This window comes from Podarcis pityusensis (genome assembly GCF_964106645.2).
Source record: "Podarcis pityusensis genome assembly, chromosome: 4".
Classification (NCBI taxonomy): domain Eukaryota; kingdom Metazoa; phylum Chordata; class Lepidosauria; order Squamata; family Lacertidae; genus Podarcis; species Podarcis pityusensis.
Window position 1 is genome coordinate 33,078,128 of NC_138027.1, and position 23,649 is coordinate 33,101,776.

At 41.7% G+C, this 23,649-nt stretch overlaps 2 protein-coding genes across 2 annotated transcripts in view; both read left to right on the top strand.

Moving 5' to 3' along the window:
• CCDC80 (coiled-coil domain containing 80) overlaps positions 1-4,040 on the top strand; it is a 44,413-nt gene extending 40,373 nt beyond the window's left edge. The window contains exon 8 of the mRNA XM_081003380.1: positions 4,031-4,040. The gene's annotated coding sequence lies outside the window, so the exon portion shown is untranslated. The remainder of the gene's footprint in view (positions 1-4,030) is intronic.
• On the top strand, positions 232-19,252 carry ATG3 (autophagy related 3). The gene is made up of 12 exons (XM_081003384.1): positions 232-434; positions 3,263-3,304; positions 6,824-6,873; positions 7,917-7,987; positions 8,928-9,035; positions 9,328-9,377; positions 10,993-11,071; positions 13,586-13,620; positions 13,864-14,031; positions 15,186-15,313; positions 17,853-17,921; positions 18,955-19,252. Exons 1-12 carry the CDS (start codon positions 363-365, stop codon positions 19,034-19,036), a joined length of 954 nt encoding a protein of 317 aa, XP_080859510.1. The 5' UTR covers positions 232-362; the 3' UTR covers positions 19,037-19,252.
• The last annotated feature ends 4,397 nt before the right edge of the window (positions 19,253-23,649 follow it).

Here is a 23,649-nt window from a genome sequence, read left to right on the forward strand (position 1 = left end):
TCTTTGTTTCCTATCTCTACGGGCGACTATCTCCGTCCGCAGCCGGGAGCCTTTTTCTTCCCCGCCCCTTCGCGCAGGCGCAAGAGATACCTTTCAGGGCGCGGGACTCTGCGTCTGCCTCAGAACAGGACGGAGGAGGGAGTGCGTTGAGCGAATCCCGTGTCCTGGGGCCCCCCTCACGTGACTCCCTCCTCCGACCCTCATTGGAGGCACCGGAGGGGGAGGGGGCGGAGTCCTGGGTGGCGGCGATCGCCCGGAAGGGAGGCAGGAAGCGGGGCGAGCAGTTGGGCTGGCTTTGCGGTTCGGTGGCCGGCGGCGGCGGCGAGAGGCGCCCACCTGGCCCCGCCCGCAGCACCGGCAGGATGCAGAGCGTCATTAACACGGTGAAGGGGAAGGCGCTGGAGGTGGCCGAGTACCTGACTCCGGTGCTGAAGGTGAGGCCCCTCCCTCAGCCCCCGGAATGGAGTGCGCGGGGCAGCAGCCGGAGGGAAGGGCGCGGGGGGGTCCCCGTTGTCATGTCGTTCCCATGGGGGGGGGACCCCGCTTTTTCTCCGCCCACCCTCGCCAAAATAGCATTTCTGTCGGTGAGAAACCCAGAAGCAGCCCTCAAATAGGCAGCCAAGAGCCTTGTGCAACCCTGAAGACTCGCGCGTTTTATTTATTTATAGTTTTACCTTGTAACTAAATGGAGCCCCTGAAAGCTTTGTGCCAAAACGCCGACAACAAATCGGCAGTGCCAAGGCACCCTTTTCTGTTTCCCCTCACCACTGTTTTTTGTTGTTTTTTTGCTCTCCCTGGAAAATGGCTACAGTGGAAGCAGGCACCCTCCTCTGTTATATCCCCCTCTTAGGAGGAATGGCCCTTTATGTGACCCATAAAACCGTGCAGGTTGTATGTTTACCCTGCAGGAGCTGTCAAAGGTGGCCTGTCCTCCTCTCTGAAGGTGGCGCCGCCTTGTTCTGTATGTCATGTGTTAACAGTGTGCTCACAGTGCACATTTTCTGTGCTGGTGGTGGGATGTTTTGCAATGGGTAACGGGTTATGTGTTTTGATGTGTTTCGCTGGCCTGTGAACAGGTATCCTGCAAAAGAACTGGTGCAGCACAAACTGAAATATGTTTGCTAAGTACAAAGGTCTTCCGTTACTGCTTCAGGTTTCTGAGGAATAAATGCACTCCAGAGCCATAAAGAATGCATGTTCCCCTGCTCTTACAGAACACTATTATGACAGCTTCTTTGGATAAGTGGTGCTGCTGTGTTGCATTGATGCATGGAGAAGGAAGGATACTTCTATCTCGTTTAGAAGAGACACTGTCCTTGGAGAAAACAGTAGAATAAGCATAATTTATTCAGGAGCCAGAGAAAGAATGGAAAAAATCCAGGTGGTGTGCGTATCTGGAGCCTAGAAGTTGTAACTTTTATGAATGGCTCTGCCCATAGTTGGCATTTTTAAAAGCAGCTGTGGACTCAGTCCCCACAGCTCTCTGAATGATTGTCATTTTTTAACAGTTCTTCTTTAAACAGATGACAGATGGGAGTTTGTGATAATGTAGAACCAAGCAAATTAAAAGCTGAAAATATGTAAAGTTCAAGCTGCATGTTACATACAAGCAGCTATGCTTCTGTTTACAGTCATACCTTGGGATAAATTTGCTTCAAGTTAAGTATTTTTGGGTTGTGCTCCGCGGCGACCCGGAAGTAACGGAGCACGTTACTTCTGGGTTTCGCCGCGCGCACATGCGCAGATGGTCAAAATGACGTCATGCGTGGAAGCGGCAACGCACGGATGTGGGTTGCATTCGCTTCAGGATGCGAACGGGGCTCCGGAATGGATCCCGCTCGCATCCCAAGGTACCACTGTATTCTTTACTTAATCATAGATGCTCACACTACTGTTCTTGGAAGCACAGCAGATGGAGAATGGAATTTATCCCTTCCCTTCTTTGCTGTGACTCTGCTCTCAGAATGGACACCCTTCCTCAATGGCAAAAAGGAGCAGTAAAGACTCTTGGCACCAATGGGAACTTTTTTTAGGAACATTTGTAGCCATGTTGGGGGGCAGTTTTGTGGTGTTCACAGCTGGGTGGGAGGGTATAAACCTCCATTTAATGTTTGCTGTGCTCCTATCCTCCACGGCTTAAGACTGTACCCCTCCCATAAAAGCATGACAAAAATTATTTTTGAATGTAGATGCTTATTGCCACTAAGTGAGAGATAATACTGTTGGAGCTCAAACAATATGTAAACATATTCTGTAAGTACTTAAATCAGTATACCTAGATCTGTTTCAAAATATACAACAGTAGCTTGTTTACAAATCTACAAAAGTTACAAACACGTGCAGTATGTGTTTTAAGACTAAAAATATATGTATATAAGAAATATGCTAGACCACTTTTAGGAACATAAGTTTAAGTATCCTAACTCAAAATTTGTCTTCATGAGCAGAAATGGAAATAACTCTGGCACCCTTGAGCTACGTATTACAGAATCCATCCTTTTTTTGCTCATCTAAAAGGTTCCATGGCTTCATCTGAATTTCCACTTTAGGATGTCCTAAAAATGAAGATAGAAAAATCCCAAAATTTTGTATTTGTGTGTTTCCTGCTTGTATTCTTAATATGGGCCAAATTTTATGCTTGCTGCAGATGATAGAGGGATTTAAAATGTGAATGGAAAGCAAGAGGTATAAGAAATGACCATGGTCAAAGTTTGTAGTTATATAGCAGAGCAAAGTTTTTAGTGAATTTCTCATTCTACAGTAATCTTTGATTTTCCCCACCCCACCCCAATTCTGGGCATGTTTCCCAACCAGACTGCAAAACTTGTCAGTTTATGTTTTGTTAATTTGGGGCAGTACTCAATTAAACAGTTATCCTAGTGCAGTGACTTTTAGCTGTGCAATGTACCACTCCCTCCTCACTCCCCATGAGCCCCTAAATCTGCTCCAGAGGCTGGGGGAACTCTAGGTGGTGCATGGAGGGCACATGGGACGAGGAGAGGGGAGGATGGGGAAGTTACTAACTAAAGTTACTTTACTATAGCTAAAAGTTGGTGTTTAGTTGAATACTGCGCGTTATGTCTTGCCTTTAAGGATCTCAGGGTAGTATACACAAGGATATATAACACTATCATCATTTTATGAGGTAGATTAGAAGCTTAGTAATATTGACTTGCCTGGCCTAGTTTGTCTTTATCCTGAGACCTTTACTTTCAAATCTAAAAAGTCATCTTTTTATTTTTCTTCTCTATTTTGACTGTAGGAATCAAAGTTTAAAGAAACTGGAGTTATCACTCCTGAAGAGGTATGTATACACTTGTCGGCTTGTTTTTCAAAGTAACTTTTTGAAAGTAGTAAAACAAGAAGTTCCTGTTGCAGAGTTTTCTAGTTCCTCTTAATGCAAACTACAATTGTGACAAAATGCCAGTATTTAGTCCATATTTTCTTGGAAAAGTCATTCACAATTGTGAACATACCAACCAGATCTCTGCACCCACTACAACTGAAATTGTATATGCATACAAACTGGATTTTTCTCTGTAAAAATGCATTGGGTTGTGCTGCAAAACAGATCCCTTTTCTAGTTATTCTAAAATGCACGGTATTTGTAAGCTGCCTTGAGGGATGCTACAGACAAAAAGCTGAGATTTGTACACTTCTTAAATTAGTGCATCAGCTGTTCAAAAATGATTTTAAGAGGAAATGTGGAAATATTACAAAATTTGTAACTGCTTCCTCTTCCTGAGAGGTCTGCAACAGCAAACACAATAATATTTTCAAGTACTTGTTTAGCATCTATTTCAATCAGTATTTTCCTTGGTGTTCTTCTACTATGTTCTAGAGTTTTCTCAGTATATTGGTGCTCTTGTCTATGCATCTTTCCTTGTAAATGAGGGACATTGTGTCCCCCTCACTAGTCTAGCTGTGGACTGTGACTAAATACCTGCATGTACCTTTCAATTTGGGTCGTGCTGTTATTTTATTTAAAGATTTATATGCTACTTTTGAAACCAAACATTTTCACAAGCAGCTTACAATCAAGATCCTAAAAACACTTTAATTCCAGTAGCTTCAAAAATTAAACTAAAATCAGTAGCATAAAGAGATCCCAAACTATTACTATCACAAAACAGCTTTACCATTGAAAATCCAGTCCACACACTATTTTACTTAAAGACAGATTGAGATTAAAATGTCTATCAGAGTTGTCTAAAAGCAAATGGGTAAGGAGCAAAACGAAACTTCTTAGGAGGGAGTTCTAAGACGTGGGACCTGAAAAGGCTCTATCTATTGTACCCACCAATCTAATATATTTTAAATGGGCGCCCTGCAAATATGTACTTGTATCTGATCTTATGGCAAACAGTACTTCCAAGTACAGTGGTACCTTGGTAGTTGAACGGCCTGGCTTCCGAACAAATCAGCTCCTGGACACCGCAAACCCAGAAGTGAGTATTCCGGTTTGCAAACGTTTTTCAGAAGCGGAACATCCGATGCGGCTTCTGATTGAGTGCAGGAAGCTCCTGCAGCCAATCGGAAGCCGTGTCTTGGTTTTCGAACCATTTCGGGAGTTGAACAGACTCCCGGAACGGATTAAATTCGAGAACCAAGGCATCACTGTAATCTGGTCCCAAACAGTTTACGGCTTTAAAGCTCAATATCAGAATCTTATATTGGGCCCAGAAGTGAATTATCAAACAGACTTCAGATTACGTGATCTAGGTCTTAATATTTTACCTTGGGACACTACTTATTTGAAAGGTGCTTGCAAAGTAAGTACCGTATTTTTCGCTCTATAACACGCACCAGACCATAACACGCATGTAGTTTTTAGAGGAGGAAAACAAGAAAAAAAATATTCTAAACGAAATAGTGGATATATGATTTTTGTGGTTCATGCTGTGGCCACAGACATGTGATCTGACATTGAGTTTGGAGTAGCCCAATGCAAAAATCCTGAGGATCCATGTGGATCCATGCTTTGTAAACACGCAGGAGGGAAGGAAGGGGAACCATGGATCCTCTGCTCACGACTGCAGCAGATCCCCCCGCCATCCGTAGGCATTCGCTCCATAACACGCACCGACATTTCCCCTTACTTTCTAGAAGGAAAAAAGTGAGTGTTATGGTGCAAAAAATATGGTATGTAAGACTCGTGTAGCATGTGAAAGAAGGAGAAGACACAAGAGGTAGGGTTAAGAATTTTTATAGAAAGAAAATAGGCATGCCCAAGATTCACGTGTCTGTTTTTGGCCCCTGCCTTCACATACCACAAAATGGATGAGGCAGAACTCATTTTTTTTTACTAAAGCCTGGTCAGTTGCAAATGCAGAAGAAAGTAATTGCTCATGACTGTGATCTAGAACATTTCCAATGATGTTACAAATAGCAGGAATACAGAAGTTTGCACTGAACTTAAAAGGTCTTCCCTGTTTTCTTTCCCCTTTTTAAAAAGGAAACTGATTCGTCCAGTTTTGGCATAATATTTGTTTCTACTGTATTACAATTCTTATCAAAGGAACACCAGTACCTGAAGCTTATGGGAGATCTTGCAAACCTTTTTCTGCCACCCGAAATACAAACTTGTTCAGCAAAAAAAATAACTTCTAAAAATTGAATGCTAGCAATTAAGGCTAGATTTTTTGACCTTAATTCCTAAATGTTGATGGAGTGGCAGATTTTTACTGCAGAGGGATTCACTGATAAGAATTTAATCTTTGATGGCAGTGCTTATGGGTTCTTTTTAATCTGTCTTCAAGGTATTATATGAAGCCACTGAATACTTACGTTCCATGCTTGGCTAACCAGAAAACTTGCATCAATATAATAATTTAGCTCCCTCTGCTTGCCTTATTTTTAGACTGGACCTTTGCTGCTTTGAACTTAACACAGTGTGCATAACGGAAAACACATCCTAACAGTAACAAAATTCTCCCCTCCCCATCTTGTTATTTCAGCAAGATGTAAAGATATAGGGTTATATTGAGTGCTGCTGTTCTGTTAGCACAGCAGACTTCTGCTTGTGCAGTGGAACTTCCCACTCCTCCACTGCCATCCACACACCCTCAAAATCTGCTCCAAAGTGTTGAACGATTCCCCAAAACAGATTTGGGGAGCATGTAGGGGAGGAAGGGAAGGGGAAGTCCTGCACTACTTGAGATACAACCTGAAGACTTGTTTGAAGATGGATCAGTTAACTATTGTGGTTAGCTAAGCATTTCTACTTCTCCTCTGTTCTGACAGTCCACTAGATTTTCCTAGTAGTTGTTTATTTAGTGCAGATATAAGTGGCTGTTGCTCACTGTCCCAAGAAGTTGACACTGCAATAAATATTTAATATATTAAAGATGGTTTTTCTGTCATTCTGTCTCTAGAGAGAGAAGAAAGAACCTTGCTTAGATGTGACTATTTGTGATGGTGATTATTTAGTGCATGCTTCGTTTTGGCTTTCATCACTATATTTTTGGAGCATGTCTTGTGGCTGTATGCCTTTAAAATATTTAGTGTGAAAATGCCAGCTGTTGCACTTGGCTTGTGGATCATCCCATTAACAACCTATCCAGGAATCCCATTCCAGTTGGCAAGTTAATTGCGTGACGGTCCCATTCAGACAAAATATTTTCTTGTATATGCATCTGCAGAAATTGTTCTAGGAGCAATTGTCTCTGAATTGGGAAAGACAAATTACTGAGCTGGTATCAGTAGGATTTGATCTCACACTTACTCTGTACAGCTATAAGTCATGATGTTAAGGCTACTGAGGCTGGTGAAACTCTGTATATATCAGATATTTTTCAGCCTTCTTCTGTTTTGTGTTTGGCAGTTTGTGGCAGCAGGAGACCATTTAGTTCACCACTGTCCTACTTGGCAATGGTAAGTAAGATTCTACAAAAACCACCTCAAAAGAATACATAGGGATGGGTAGCACATTCACTGTCTGGTGATTGTGAATGTGCACGTATTTCCCACTGCGTGTGAGAGAGAAACTATACAAAGACTCCTGATTTGTATAATTCTTCCCCCATCCCACCCACTTTTTTTGAGAAGGTGTTGCAGAATGGACTTGAGCATGTGTAGCTTTACTTCGCAGTTGTACACCATTCCTTGAGTGTATTTGCTCCACCCCTAAACATTGCCGTGATACATAATAGACAAGGTCTAAATCCTTGTAAGAAGTCAGCTAGTTTCCGGTCTTGGCAAAGGTTCTTCACTTAATCAGAAGTTCTACATTCATTATAATGTGCAGAGTGAAGACCTTTGACTTCTGAACATAAAACATGGACACTTGAAATTGCTCAAGATATGTGTTGTATTTTTTGTGAGCTTGTACTGACTTCATTTTCAATTTAGCTTTTAAGATTTATCAGGATACAAAGGCAAATATTTAATATACCAAAAGAGGGTTTTTTATGTATAGTTAGTGAAACATTTTGCATTAGCCGCACTTTAAAGGTGTTTTTTAGGATTAGAACAATGGTAGGATTGAAAAATGCCTATCTGTCTACAACTTGTAACAGGCTTTGAGCAGTTCCTTTGGTTTGAGCTCATAGAAGCCCCTTGTCTCCTTCCTGCAACAGATACAATAAGCTTGATGCACTGCATGTTGTAAAAGGGGAAGCAGAAGAAATGCAATTCTGAGAATGCTCTTATCATTTAACAGAAGTGGAAATGCAGACTGGGATTCCATGTACTAGACAACTAGGTGTGTCTTCCAAAGGGGAAAAACTACTTGGGTAGTTTGCTCTTTCCTTCCTCCCCCCTCCTCCCCCCTTTCTGTGCCACAGGGCAAATAATCTTTGAAACTGGTCAGAGTGTTTTTGTTTCTGCTTTAGCAGAAACATGATTCTGTTGCATAAGAGCCAGAATTGGTCTCTGATTGTCCGCAGCTTTTCACAGCCTTACTTCATATTTTTAAGGGCTACAGGAGAAGAATTAAAGGTCAAGGCATATCTCCCAACAGACAAACAGTTCTTGGTCACTAAAAATGGTAAGTTTGGCACTAGTGCTGTGATTGTGACTGAATATGCACCAGCCACAGCCCTGCAGATGTATCTTTACTTTCATACTTGCTGTTGAGCCAACTTTGATAGGCGTTCACAGTTTTATATCTTGAGAGTCGCTATGTGAACTTTTGAGATCCTTAGCTTCTTTATGTGCATGACATGGGTAAGCAAACTGTGCTTGTGGTATGGATTACTTGTATGAGTAATTTGGTGCTGTTCTGTAAACATCTTTATGCAATGCATAATGTAGTCCAGATGTGTTGGACTACAGCTCCATCATCCCTGACCATCAGGAGGGCACCACTATGGGGTAGGCTGGCTTGGGTGACTCGATTGGTGAGGGACAGCAGGTTGAGATTGGTGAGGCAGCAGGTTAGACTAGAGGCCTGAACAATTCTTTCAATATCTGCTTCTGTCTTGATCCAAAACAACAAAACTGAATGAAGCTGATAAACATGTACTTTATGCAAAACTGAGAGAACATTCAAATACTGTACCAGTTCTTTATGATTATGTCATACTCAGGAAATAGTATAATAGGGCTTTACCCACCTTACAATACATATACTGATCCTTAGGTCTTCTGCTTTTAAGCAGCAGTTCCTCTATGTGATGCTGAATCAAATGCTTCAGTAAAATTCAGGAAGGCACTTGCCCTTAATGCGTATAAGTTTCAAGTGACATCTGTACTGCTTGCTAAATGCTTTCAGTGTATTTTAGCTTCTATCTAAGTTAGTGTCTGTTTTGTGCCTGGACACATTTGGATTCCCCAGAGCAGTAAGCTTCGCTTAAGACTAAACCCATTCTTCAAAAACGTGTGCTGAGATTTGTGAAGTGTATACGTTAACCTCCAGTTCTGAAAACCCTGGGAGAATTTATCTCCAGCTGATTTTGTGAATGAACAGTGTTCGCTGTTTTTTGTAGTGCCATGCTATAAGCGATGTAAACAAATGGAGTATTCGGATGAACTGGAAGCCATTATAGAAGAAGATGATGGGGATGGAGGATGGGTGGACACATATCACAATGCAGGTATTGTCTATTTGTCTTGTATATTAAACTTATAAATGCCCAGCTTGCGGCCTCTATTCTCATGTACTCTGAATAATGCTCTAGAACACATAAGTGTCCAGACCTGGAGACCATCTTCAGATTTTAGTTTTCCTCACTGAATCTCGATCCTTAAGCATTAAAAAAAGCAGCCATTGAAAATTATGAGTCACAGTTGCCATCACCCAGGGTTTGGGGTGGGGAGCAGCTGTTTCTGGAATCAAAATATTAGCAGGTTTCTCCCTAGTTCTGACTATATCTGTGCTCTTTACAGGCGTTACAGGAGTGACAGAATCCATTAAGGAGATCACACTGGAGAGCAAGGTATTAACTTGTGAATCTGTGGCTAATATGCTGATGGGTAATACAAAGTGAACCCTGGGCTTTTTTTCAGCCGGAACTTGCTGGAACCCAGTTCTGGCACCTCTCAGGTGGGCACCATTGCCATTCTAAGAGAACAAGGGAGGTGTTCACGGTGAGTTCCGGCACCTCTTTTTCTAGAAAAATAGCACTGAATAAACCTAACAACTTGGTATGCTTGTTGGCGTAACTGCTCTCCCCGAAGAAAAAAATATTTTCCCTGTTATGTCTCCAGTGAATGGGAACAGTAGGTTAGATGCCTAATATGAACCACAGCAGTAAATCCACTGCATACTTCTGGATTGAGGGAGGCACTCTTCTGTAGATTAAATGCAAGCATATTCATGAAAACAAATTCAGGAAAGTTTTTGAAGCCCACAGGTAACAGAGCCATGTTATTTAGGTTGGCTAATGTGAAGGTAGCCAGCCAGAGCAGTGCAGAGATTTAAAGCACATTTTTGTCCTTTTGTTTTGGCGGCTGGTTTAGATAGTTGAGCAGCTAATTTGTGGTTACATTGCAGCCCCCACATTGCTGGTTACCTAGCGCAGGGATGGGACTCCTGTGGCTGTCCAAGTGTTTTTATTTATTTATTAAATTTCTATACCACCCTTCGTCCGAGAATCACAGGGTGGTTTACAGTATAAGGGCACAAACAAACATACATAGCATAGTAACAGACAAAAGCGACAAACCTTCCCTCCTTCAGTTTAAAAGGCTATAGATTGGCCTGGGAGAAGAGGAGAGGAATGTTTTCACTGGCACCAAAAGATATGTAATGAAGACGCCAGGCAAGCCTCCCTAGGGAAGGCATTTCACAAATGGGAGCCACCACAGAAAAGGCCTGTCCTCACGTTGTCACTCTCTGGATATGTCACGAAGGAGGCATATGGACACAAGTTGCTGGCCTGCAACTGCCCTTATCCCTGACCATGGGCTGTGCTGGTTGGGGCTGGTGGGAACAGAGTCCACAGGTTTCCCATCCTTGACGTAGACTGCTCAAATGAGGGAATGGTTAGGTTTACCCTTGTTCCATCTTATCTAGAAATGGCTGGACTGAGTTGTGCTTATGCTTGGCAAAAATGCTTCATTCTTACGCAAAACATTTCTAATTTTCCCAAAAGAGAAAATGTATTCAAGAGTGGTAAAGTTTGCAAGCTTTGTGGTTGCTGTCTTCAGTTTTATCCCAGCCAGGGTGTGCAGTCTCTGATGCAGCATAGGAATGTGAGGTCACCACTTTTAAAAAGATACGGCATGCTTTGAGAGGGCTGTACAATTTGAATTTTAATTGAAAAACTAGCTATAACTCGTTGCATCGGATTTCATTTACAGCAGGGCTTTACTGCCATACAATATTTTCGTATACCTTCATGATGATCAAGAAACAAGCTTTATTGACACATTTATTGGTACGTTTTTGGTCCTTGTGTTTTGGTACCACAGCGAGTGGCCAGTTTGCAAGTTAGTGGAGTGATTCAGTCTCCCCATTCATGGAATTGCTAAGTGATCTCTTAAGTTTGATGCATGAATGCTCTAGTCAGGAACACTGAAACAGTACATTGCTTTTTCTTGTCTTCAAAGGACAATACAAAGTTACCAGAGCGCTCAGGGTCTTGTGATGATGAAGATGATGATGAGGGAGAGGCAGCTGATATGGAAGGTAATGGCCACTCACTTGAAGGAATGCTTCACTAGATCATGTTGTTGTTAGGTATGAAGCAGAAGCAAAACAATAATGTTGCCATCATTGCACTTTTGAGGCCATTTTGTGCAGGGAATTCTTTCTGCAGAAGATGCCTTCCTGTGTAGCGTTGCAAACTTCACTGCAGTTATTTAAATTCATGAAACAGTCCCTTGAGGTGGAGGGGGATTGGTTGTTGCTCTTGTGGACAAGAAGCAATGAATTCAAACTGAGACTCCAAAGATAAGCTGGGAAGAATTTTGTAAACGTTGGAACCCATTTGAGAAAGGAGAAAGTACTGGGGAAACTTTCTTAATGGAGGTCTTAGATGAGAAGGAGGTTAGATGAATTTTTAATGGGTTTCATCTGTGTAGATTTAATTCTGAGGCAAGAGGTTTGATTGGGAGTTACTCATCACTTCCAGTGAGGTGTAGAGACTAGAGCAGGGGTCTGCAAGGTTTACCTTGCCTGGGTCGGTTCACTTAAGCAGAGATTCCTCTGTGGGGTGGATCGCGCGTGAGCGCACCCGTGATTTCCTGCGCCTGAGCACCCACAATTTCCTGCGCAGACACGATTTCCGGCATCTGTGCAGATGCAATTTCCCGTGGTGCGGAAGCGAGTCCCCGTGCCATGCCGGTTTAGCACAGTGCACTGGGACTCGCCGGGCAGCTCAGATCTGGGGCGGCTCGTGGGCCAGTTAAATGATCCCCGTGGCCCGCAGGTTGCAGACCCCTGGAGTAGAGTATTGGACTCAAATGTAGGCAATCAGATTCAAATACCTGCACAGTTGTGAAGCTCTCTTACTTCATCACAGGGTTGTGGTGAAGTTAAAATGCCTCTTGGAATCCCTTGCAGGAAAGAGTTACAGTACTTCCTTCATGAAGCAATAAATTTAAAAGTAATATATTCAAGGAGTCACTCACTGGAGTTGAGAGTACATGGAAGAAATTTGTGTTTCTACATTGTGTTATGTAAGATGGAATGTAAGTGATACAAAACTAGCCCAAGATTATTTTTGTCTTGTTCCATCCAAATAGTCATGATTCTACTAGCCATCCTGAGTGTCTTGAGGAAAGGTGGGGTGCAAGTGTGAAAGACTGATAATACCTTCTTATTTTCAAATTTCTCTACCAGTAGTCGTAACGAATCAATAAGAGGAACTTAAAAGATGTAGTCATCAATTACTATAATCACACAACTGGTCTGACAACTCAGCGGCATTCTGATGAGTAGGGCACAATACTTCCAAGGGACAGGTTAGGTGAAAAGAAGCTAAGAAAGCCAACCTAGTAGAAAGGATGATACCAAGACAAATTAAAATAATGACAATTACACTGTAGTCTTAAGAGAGAGAAATGGCATGCCATTTGGGGAGCCCTCTGGAGCAGATTTTGGGGGCACATGAAGATGAGGGTGAAGTGCCTCGAGCTTAAATCTGCTCACACAAATTTGGATTCCATCTAATCTCTACTAATCACTTGTCTGTGGTCATTAACAAATACAGTGGTGCCTCGCAAGACGAAAAGAATCCGTTCTGTGAGTCTCTTCGTCTAGCGGTTTTTTCGTCTTGCGAAGCAAGCCCATTGACGGATTAGCGCTATTAGCGGCTTTTAGCGGCTTTTAGCGGCTTATCGGCTTAGCGGATAAGCGGCTTAGCGGCTTAGAAAAAGGGGGGGAAAGGAAAAAAAACCCGCAGGAACTCGCAAGACATTTTCGTCTTGCGAAGCAAGCCCATAGGAGATTCGTTTTGCAAAGCACCTCCAAAACGGAAAACTCTTTCGTCTAGCAAGTTTTCCGTCTTGCGAGGCATTCGTCTTGCGGGGCACCACTGTACGGAAAAAAGATGCCAAAAGGACAGAATTGGCCCCTTTTAAGTTTTGGAACGCACAAGAAAAGTATATGCTCCTAAATATAAAAACTAATTCAAGAAGTAACTGTAGGTGTACTGCTAGGAAATATAATCAAATTCATAATCTTCATACAGAAAAAAATGGTAAAATTCCACCATAGAATATATTTATATTTACAGGGGGAGCTATACCATAAAGCTCCTTTGAACCATGAGTGGTTTTTCAACCACACTTTCCCTTCTTTTCCTTTTCTCAACTCTCTATAGTTTGATTGGGCTCCTCTATCTTAACCTACACTGCTCCTTTTCTTTCACCCTGATTTTGCTTGCCTCTTGGGCACTCTACCCAGCCCTCAGCCTGCCTGCTTTTTCCTACCACCCTAACACACAGAATGTTTGTGAGCATTCTGTGACAACATAGCAGCTTATCCTGTGGGTGGGGTGACAACTGGTTATGTGCACCTCAATATAATTTAATGTTTATATTGAGGAATGCATTCTTTGTTACAGCATACACTGCAAAGTGTATTTTTAAAAACTTGGTAACTTCATTCTTAATCTGCAATTTCCTTGAACACCCTGGGCACACATAAATATTTAACAAAAGCAGTAAATAGTAACATGATCTTTTTATCTCCTTTCAGATTATGAAGAGAGTGGGCTATTGGAGACAGATGATGTAAGTGCACTGTGTTCATTGGGCAACAGCAATGTCTTTTCTGACTTCAACATATGTCCAGTAGCATATTCTTTTAAAAACTGCATGTGGACTTCATATGTATATTTTCATTAAAAACTAACCACCAATTCAATGAAAAGAGTTTGTACCACCACCTAATGCCTGTAGTCATTGAATTTGGTGGGGAGTGGGCAGCAGCTGACATTTTAAAGCTATCAATTTATTTCTTAAAATCTTGAGCAGGCAACATTGGATACAAGAAAAATAGTGGAAGCTGCTAAGGCAAAAGCTGATGTTGGAGGAGGAGGAGGAGAAGAAGAAGCTATCCTACAGACCAGGACGTATGACCTTTACATCACATATGACAAATACTACCAAACACCAAGGCTCTGGTTATTTGGTTATGATGAGGTACAACATTCTTTTTTCCTTATTTGAATCTATTCAGAGCTCAGTAGTGCAATAAAATTGGTAATAAGTTATGGCAAGGGGCCTCAGACATACTGTGTCAAAGATCATGCAGCCTTCTGCAAACAAATGTAAACAAGCTTTCTTTGGTGTCGCCCTTGCATGAAGCTTACTTTTGTGGTGTGCACTGGAAGTCAGCAAGAAAATAACAGAACTTGTTTCTTGCACTCAGCTCCCTGTTGACCAAATACATATTTTTTATTTTTGCAGTTCCAGTGTGCTTTGACTATATGTGATTTTGGCTGTAGGCACAATCCATAGAATGTAACCCCCACCTAAGTTGCAGGCTTACTGTATGAGGCTTGCAAAGCAAGTTCTGTTTTATGTTGTTGTTATTAATTTCATTTTTATACTGCTTTACTTTTTATGGGGGGAAATCAAATTAGTTAATGATGATGATAATTTTATTATTTGTACCCGCCTATCTGACTTGATTGCCCCTGCCACTCTGGATGGTTTCCAGCAGATATAAAAACATAATAAAACACCAAACATTAAAACTTCCCTATGCAGGGTTGCCTTCAGTTGTCTTCTACAAGTTGTATAATTATTTATCTTCTTGGCATCTGATGGGAGGGCGTTCCACAGGGCAGGCACCACTACACTACTGAGTGTAACTCCTTGCTGTGAGGGAAGCACCAGAAGGCCCTTGGAGCTGAACCTCACTGTCAGGCTGAACAATGGGGGGTGGAGATGCTCTTTCAGGTATACAGGGCCAAGGTGGTTTAGGGCTTTAAAGGTCAGCAACGGCACTTTAAATTATGCTCGGAAACTTATGGGGAGCCGATGTAGATCCTTTAAGACCAGTGTTACATGGTCCCAGCGGCCACTCCAAGTCACCAGTCTGGCAGCTGCATTCTGGTTATAGTTATAGTTTCTGAGTTAGTTATAGTTTCTGAGTCACCTTTAAAGGTAGCCCCACGCAGAGTAGTGCAAATGGGAGATAACCAGAGCACACTAAAACAACACACTAAAACATCAAATAAAGCAATCCAGAATAAAACACTATTTGCTTGGCTGAAATTCTTTGTTTAATTACAGAGAAGGAATCTATGCAATTTGTCTTTACTTCTCTCTCTCTCTCTCTCTCTCTCTAGCAACGACAGCCATTAACTGTAGACTATATGTATGAAGATATTAGTCAAGACCATGTCAAAAAGACTGTGACAATTGAAAACCATCCCCATCTTCCTCCACCTCCAATGTGTTCAGTTCATCCGTGCAGGTATGCTTCAGTCTGCATTCTAACAGCATATGAATTTACTAACATATGAAAATATGTTATACTAGCATATGAAAATATTCATGAAAAAAGTTTTGGTGGATGAAATGTGTTTTGTATTCTGGCCACTTTTTAGCATCTTTTTATTCTTTATTGTATTCTTTATTGGTCTTAAACTCTGAAACCCTTTTCCCTAGCACTCAGTTCAAACTGCTCTCATTCAAATTTATTGGGTCTGTTACATAGTGCGCAGTGTCATTTGAGCGGACTTCCACTCATGCAATGGGAAGTCCTCTTCTTCTCTTTCTCCGTCCCCTGCAACTCTCTAGCCCATCCTGCATGTGTTCTTAAAGGGTCTCCCAGTCTCTGGAGTAGATCTTGGGTGTTTTAGGGAGCTGCATGGAGACAGGAAATCTCTTCTGCTAGTGGGTGGATGCTGTTGGATTTTGCCCATTGGACTTTGATGGCTGGGGGTCTTGCCAGCTAAAAGTAAATTTTCTGGTTTTTTTCCACTTTTCAAACTCTCCACAAGGTGTCAGGCAATGGTCCTGGTAATGAGAACAGTTGCCATGCTTCAAGCTGCAATCTCAGGCTCTGCTACTTGGGTTTCTTTGTTTTATTTTTTAAAAAATCTTTTCAGGCTGTCTGTTTACACAAAACGTCACACTTTGCTATATGGACAGAACGTGCATTTGTCTTCACTCTAAAGCCCTAATCTTCTTGTTGAACTCTTGAAATACAGTGTTACCTGCTTAAGGTGTTGAAGTTAAATGTTCTTAGGCTTAGGCTGTTTACTTCCATCATATTGTTTTTGCAGTTTAAAAGGGTGGGAAGATTCTGGGATTCTCCTTCGTTTTAATAACAGGAGCATACTAACTTTTAAAACTCATTTTAAAAGTCCAGTTCTGTGTTCTGCCAGAACAGGTGAACACCTTTTGCCCTTACTCTGGCAAAGTCCTTTTGACTTTGTAGTCAAAAGGACAGTTTAGCATCTCTGGCAAAAGAGACTGAACAATGCTGAATGGAAATCTCTGGGAATAACAGCATGACTGATTTTCAAAAATAAACTCTTATTGGGCACAAGTAGCTCAAGTCCTTTTCTGTCAGCAAATAGGAGTGGGGGCTATATTGCTGTTTATATTCCCATAAGGAGAAGTTTAGACCCCTTAAGTCTGGAAAAGGAAGTCAAAATGTAGTGCCAAACTCTGTTGTCCAGCTGTTTTGCCATTTTGGTTACTTCAAGGTCTGTGTTTGACCAAGTTGAAGGGCTTTTCGCTACCTTAATATTAAATGTACATAAAATAGCAAGTCTGTCATGTACAACAGACTTATTGTATTAAGCCTGATAACAAGCCACTGGTGTTAATGGGCAATGGGAGCCCAGTAAGAATGCAAGAATAATATGAAACCAATGTTTGCTCAGAGTTTCCCAATATTGTGTTATGCTAAGTTTTATTTTGCTCATTCTGCTGCACAACATCTGTTCTCAAAAATGTGGCAATCATTTCCTTAGTAGGATTCATGCTGAACTCACTAAGAGGGTTAATAGACTGGCACAGTTTTCACTTCCGCAACTTGAAGTAAAATCTGGTGTCCCTTGAGTTCTTCTGCTGTTGGCTGAATCCTTTTTTTCATTTTCATTTTCCGAATTGTTTAAAAACAGCAGTTTTCCATCCATGTTGTTTAGCTTTCTTAAAGTATTTCATTAGTTAATTAACAATGCAAAGTTGTGTTCAGCATCAGCATCCTCCCAAGTTTTCAGCGTGTTGTTTTGGAAAAGACTTCCAATAGTTATTGGCTCTGATGGTGTTGGGCTGCTTGTCCTGCTCTCATCACTGTCTTCCTTTTACTTTTCCAGCTTCAGCAGTTGCGTGAGGGTATGTTATGGGAAAGAGTTACTGGGAATTGGTTGTAAAATACTCACCACTTGGGACTGTTCTGAGTGCTTAATGAGGTTCATCGCAAAGGCTGCAACCCTAGTTAACGCAGCACTGCTGTGTCCTTGTTGTGATTCTGTTGGAAACGAAGTCCTTGAATAGGGTGATTGCGATAGATGGTGGAAGAAATACTGATTTGAGTAATGTTTTAAATACTATATTACCTCCAGGTAGTGATGTCTGCTTTGGATGCCTATGTGTGTTAACTCTACGTTAGAAGGCCAGTCCATTAGCTGTGTCCAGTAGCCATTCAATCCCTGATAACCTCCCTGGTCCTGTTTAGTCTGCACTGGATTGAGAGGAAGTTGTAATACCAGACTTGCTGGCATACAGTTCTCCTGCGCTGCCACATTGTCTCTGCCAGTTCCACTAATAACAATGATAAAATAGGAGTACAGTGAATACTAGTGCAGACTTGCCTTGCTGTTGCCCAAGCAGTAACCAGAGATGGCTTGAAGTAGCTATTTAAACTTTATTTTTCAATTCTCATTGCTTGCTTCTGCCGCCAAGAACTATCTTGCATAGAAACTGTAATCAAATAACTTGCTGTATTATACGATAATGCAATATATGTATATTTCAAGATATTCACCATTTGCTTTCAGACATGCGGAAGTGATGAAGAAAATCATTGAAACTGTGGCAGAAGGTGGGGGAGAACTTGGAGTTCATATGTATCCTTTTATCTAACTGCCTAAAATAGGGTTTGTTTGTTTTTTGTTTTAAAAAGGGCTCTGCACTGATTGCTTGTCTGTTTTTCAGAGTGTGTTCTCCCACTTTCCCCTCAAGTGCATGTTCAAGTTTCAGGGGGCACTGCTACGCTCAGCCGTGCTAAGGCACTTAAGAGTGACTGCCTTATAAGAATGGCCCGCTTTGGGTGTGACTATCACTAGGTGATGTGAATCGAAAAGATTCTTATAATTAATCCATGGTTCACACATGGCTAAGCCAAACATGAGTGGTATCCAGGGAAGTAGTTCTATTAGTGCAAGGACGTATGGCTGTGCAGTGGAACATCTCCTCTACCTCCTCCCTTCTCTTCTATGTTCCCCCTGAATCTGTTCTGGGGGTTCACCCATATTTGGGGAGGGTGCATAGGGTGTGGAGAGGCAGGAGAAGTTCTGTTGCACCTCCAGAAGACTACATTGTTGGATACTATCCAATGTATTTTTTCCTTAATGCAGTGCTATTGGTGATATCCACCTAAGTTAGAATGAGCGATAAAACTGATCAATTAATACTAGCCGTAATAGTTACTTTCTACCACAATGGTTGGAACCTGTATGTCTCTGAATACTCATCACTTGTGAGCACAATTGGAAAGAGTACCGTTGTACTCATATACTGCATACAGGCTTCCCATAGACACCTGTTTGGCCACTGGATGGATGCTTGACCTGATCCAGCAGATTACTTAAGTCCATTGTTCCCAATAGGCCTAGTTTGCACAGGCAGCAATAACTATAATAAAAACTAATTGTTCAGTCGTCTTTATGCATGTCGGAGACACTCTCTGGCCATTAAAACTGTTCCACTAGACTAGACTGGTAGCCTTATCTATCTTTTTCCAAATAGGTACATTGGTGCTTGACTATTGAGGAAGGTTGAATTGTTAAAACTTGTGGTTTTTACTTGGCTGCTTTGGGGTTAAAAACTTGCTTCTCTTTGTGGAACTACTGGGTTGATTTTCCTTAATTAAATATTCAGGTACCTTCTAATTTTTTTGAAATTTGTACAAGCAGTCATTCCGACAATAGAATATGACTACACGAGGCACTTTACGATGTAATTAGGGGAAAGAATGTTTATGCTAATTATTGATTCTAATTTTTAAAAAGGAATAACCCATACCTGTGACTGACTTGTTTATCCACCATGGTATACAATTTCTGTAATGTACCACTTCTATCAAGTTTATGCATCAAAATAAAATTCCACTACCAGCCTTACTTTTTAATAAAGACCTTTATGTGTAAAAATAAATAATAAAACACTTTTTTTTCCATTCCTGTGCTGTGGGTACATAGAGGGTTTTTCTTTTTCTTTGACATATAGTACTGCGAAGACTGGGGAAAAGAAAGAAAAGAAAAGCTCAAACCAAGATCCCAATTCATGTTTGTTTTTAATAAAATTTTATTAAATTTTAGCAAGACGAAGTGGAAAATAATGTGTGATTTCTGACTAGTGGCATTTCAGAATAAATTGACCAAGTTGCTTAGGTAGATCTTAATACACACACCTTAAGGCACACCTGATTTTCCAAGTGCACATTAGTCTAGGTCCCTATTTGACGCTAGAAACCCAGCCCCTCTCATGCTCCTTTGAACATCAGATGGGAATGAAAGCATGACTGGGTGTGAAGACTAGGAAAAGATGTGGCATCACTTTTTTTCAGTTTAATGCTAATATACTGAAGAAAAGCATGGTCAGCTAGTGAAAGTTGCATCCAGAACTATACCTGGTATGTGCTTTTCTATCTGGAATACTAAATTTCTGTCTGCAAAGATAGTACTCAAACCTTGTTTTCAGAAGGTTCAGCTCACGTTGCACCAATCTCCTTAATGACATGGTTGCCTTCCCTTTTTATGTCACCTGGACATGAATGCCCTCTTACGCACTAAAGATATCGATACCTTTTCCCTACTTTCTACACCGCGTGTTCTTTTAACTAGGAAGTCAGATCAGAAATGTCAAGTGTCAAGGAGGATTCAAGGAAATTGGCCTCTTCTTGCTGCCGTTGCAGTTGGAAGGAATAGGCAGCAGCTGTCTTCCACCCAGCAGTCAACTTGCGTCAACCGAAAAAATGTTCTCAATAAGTGAAAATAATACAGCTTTTTGCATACCTTCTGATGGGATGGTGGGAGAACCTTATTGGCTCCATTTCTACCATGGAAGAAAAATAAGATTCATAAAAATAGAATGTGGAAACTACAACATTGTTGGGTTGAAAATCACGACAGACGAACTTCCCTTCACAACATATAGTTCAGTTAGAACCTATTCTATTCTTCTATGGATGTTGGCAAATGCATTTCCCTATCATGGCCAACATTTTTACATAGGAGTTGTGAATTTAAGATTTACCGTATTTTTTGCTCTATAAGACTCACTTTTTCCCTCCTAAAAAGTAGGGGGAAATGTGTGTGCGTCTTATGGAGCGAATGCAGGCTGCGCAGCTATCCCAGAAACCAGAACAGCAAGAGGGATTGCTGGTTTCGCTGCGCAGCGATCCCTCTTGCTGTTCTGGCTTCTAGGATTCAGAATATTTTTCTTCTTCTTTTCCTCCTCCAAGAACTATGGTCTGGTGCGTCTTATAGAGCGAAAAATACGGTAAATCTGATGTTCCATCCACTAAATTTCTGCTGCAAAAAGCGTAACACTGTTCAACTTACGTTTCAGATAACTTCATGTTTCCCGAAGTATCTTAAATACTGCTCACTTTAGACTGTAAATGCTTACAAGCTGCTTCTAATCTGTTTTTGAGCATTTTAATCATCTCTTTTACAGCAATAACAATGGGAACGGGAATGCATGTTTTTTAATGCAACCTTTTGCAAGTCAAATGGAAATATAACACAACCCAAAGATTTGGACAGGTTCTTTTGTGTTCTGGACATGGCGTGGGGGTAAGGGTGAAATCTGCAGATCACGACCCATCATTCTGTTCATTATACTGCTATTACATAGGTAAAATCACGTGCCCCTTCCCTTTTCTAGCAACAGCTTGTGTTCCAAAACTCTGCTTTCTTAAATCGCATCATGTGTTTTAATTGCCTCTCCCACTTCAGGAAAAAACAACTATTTTACAGGTTCCTATGGCACTAATCTCATTATTGTAATTCAGAAGTTATAAAACGATAGCAAAACCCAGAGGTAAACATGGCTTCTTTTTCTGTGACGTAGAAAATGATAGCAGTGATTGGTTTGCTGTCCCCAGTTCAGAATCCTCTGGAGGCAACCTGCCAAGTCCCAGTCTCCCACGTGCATTCCCCCAAAAGGACCTGATTGTTTGCTGCTGGTAAATATTAACTTCCCTCTGTTTGCGAACTAGGGAGAAGAAATAAAATAACACTTCTGTGCTCACTGCATACATGGTCTGGAGTTATATTCTGGGCACCATTTGACAGCATGGCTGTCTTTTCCATTTTGAAGTTGACCTCGGAGCAAGAAAGAGCAAGGTGGTTCATCTAGTAATGTTTACCCTGGCTACGACGTTAAAAGCCCTGTTGTCACAAATATGTGCCCAGGCTAGCTCCAACGGCACTTGAGAATTTAGATCTCTAAAAACTGATACTCTGGATCAGTGTTTCCCAACCTTTTTTATAATTTATACAAAATACATAAAATGATAGAAACATAATGAAATATTGTTGAGGCAGAAAAAACATAGAATCATAGAGCTGGAAGGGACCCTAAGGGTCATCTAGTCCAACCCCCAGCAATGTAGGGAACTCAGCTAAAGCATCCATGACAGATGGCCATCCAATCTCTGCTTAGAAACCTCCAAGGAAGCAGAGTCCAGAACCTCCAGGGGAATATCCATCTTCCATTTTTATAAAAAGTAAGCAACACTTATTTGACCCCAGTTATTTGACGCAGAGTGGGAAACCTACAGATACAGTCCAAAAGGCACACAGGGAGTTCTGTGTATATAGGAGAATTTTAAAAAGCAAGTCCTCACTGACCTGGTGCAAAAAGATCTTGACATGCAGAGGAACCCTGGCTGCCTAGATAAAACACCATAGCCACACACCGTTATGTGGGAGTAAGGCCCACTGATACCAGTTTCCCAATGTTTGGCTCCCAGTGTCTCAAGTCAGCAGGAGTTTTAAATCACTACATTTAGTACACTAGATGTTGGTGTTCTGACAGAATACAAGCTGATAAGACAAGTTTTCAAGTTGTCTTATTCCACCTACAAAATAGTGTAAGTTGCCTCATAGATTTAACACTATAAAGTTCAGCAACTCTGGGCTGGATTAGTGGGCTCTGAGCTCCAATATACCTGTGTATATTGTGTGTGTGGTTTCCTGCCCTTTAATACAGGTGGGCTTAATAATTATTAATAATGTTTTATTTCATAATTTTATTATTTATACCCCACCCATCTGGCTGGGTTTCCCCAGCCACTCTGGGCGGCTTCCAGAACATATAAAAACATAATAAAAGTCAAACTCCCCGATACAGGGCTGCCTTCAGATTGTTCTTTATCTCCTAGACATCTAATGGGAGGGTATTCCGCAGGGAGGACACCACTACTGAGAAGGTCCTCTGCCTGTTTAAAGCTCCCATCATTGCTGGCTGGTGCAGAAGGGAATTGTAGTTCCCAAATCTGGAGGGTTCCATATTAGCTACCACAGGGTTAGAGTGGGAGACTGGGGTTGGGGAGCCCCAAGTTCAAACCTTGCTTAGCCATGAAGCTTGTGGGTTGGATGACCTTATGCCCATCGATTCAGCCTGGTTTACTCCATAGATTTGTTGTGAGGAGAAAATGAGGGAACAACCAGGCATGTTGCCTTGAGCTCTTTGAAGAAAGAGTCAGATACTCGTGTTCCACAGGCCCCTACTGTTCTAGCAGGCCCTTGACTACTAACTGGTTGTTGTGACAGGGTCTTCTGAGGGTTACTTATTCATTTTCTGGAAAAATATTTATCGTGGGTTTATAGTTCTATCTGCCTTCATTTATGTTGTGAGCTGCCTTGGGTCCTGCACCGGAGAAAGGCGGGATATACTGTATTTTTCGCTCTATAGGACGCACCCGACCATAAGACGCCTGGTTTTAGAGGCTGAAGGGGTGCTATGCAGAGAGGGAAAGCTGTGCAGCGCCTCTCCAGCGAAGCAAAGCCAGGAGAGCAAGAGGGATCGGTGCGCACTGATCCCTCTTGCTCTCCTGGCTTCAGCGAAAGCAACGTGAAGCTTCCGGAGCGCAGCGGGAGCAGTCCCGCTGCGCTCCGGAGGCTTCACGTTGCTTTCGCTGAAGCCATGGAGCCTGCATTTGCTCCATAAGACGCACACACATTTCCCCTTAATTTTTGGAGGGGGAAAAGTGCGTCTTATAGAGCAAAAAATACGGTAAACAGAATCATGGAATTAGTATTTATGTAGTGAAATGGTGTTCTCGCCTTCAGACCACAGAACCAAATTGGCCAACCTTGGGCTACTATTGGCCAAAGCTTTCCAAGGTGTTCTCCACATGACTAGATAGCCTGCTATCATGTCCTGAATCTCTTGCTACCACCCCATATACTCCTGCCCTAGTGGGCAACAGCACAAATAAACCGCATGCTTCTCCGTGTGGAGTGGAATCTGCTTCCTTGCAATTTGTTCCTTGGAGGAGAAGGTGCTTGTGGAGGAGGAAGAGGGGAAGAACAAGGCAAATTCAGCAGCTGCTTATCTCGACTA

What these genes read in the sequence shown, in the direction of transcription:
- ATG3 (XM_081003384.1), top strand. Translation starts at nt 363, where the DNA reads ATGCAGAGCGTCATTAACACGGTGAAGGGGAAGGCGCTGGAGGTGGCC. An exon ending in ACCTGACTCCGGTGCTGAAG is followed by an intron (nt 435 to 3,262) that starts GTGAGGCCCCTC and finishes TTTTGACTGTAG; the next exon opens with GAATCAAAGTTTAAAGAAAC. An exon ending in AGAGGCAGCTGATATGGAAG is followed by an intron (nt 11,072 to 13,585) that starts GTAATGGCCACT and finishes ATCTCCTTTCAG; the next exon opens with ATTATGAAGAGAGTGGGCTA.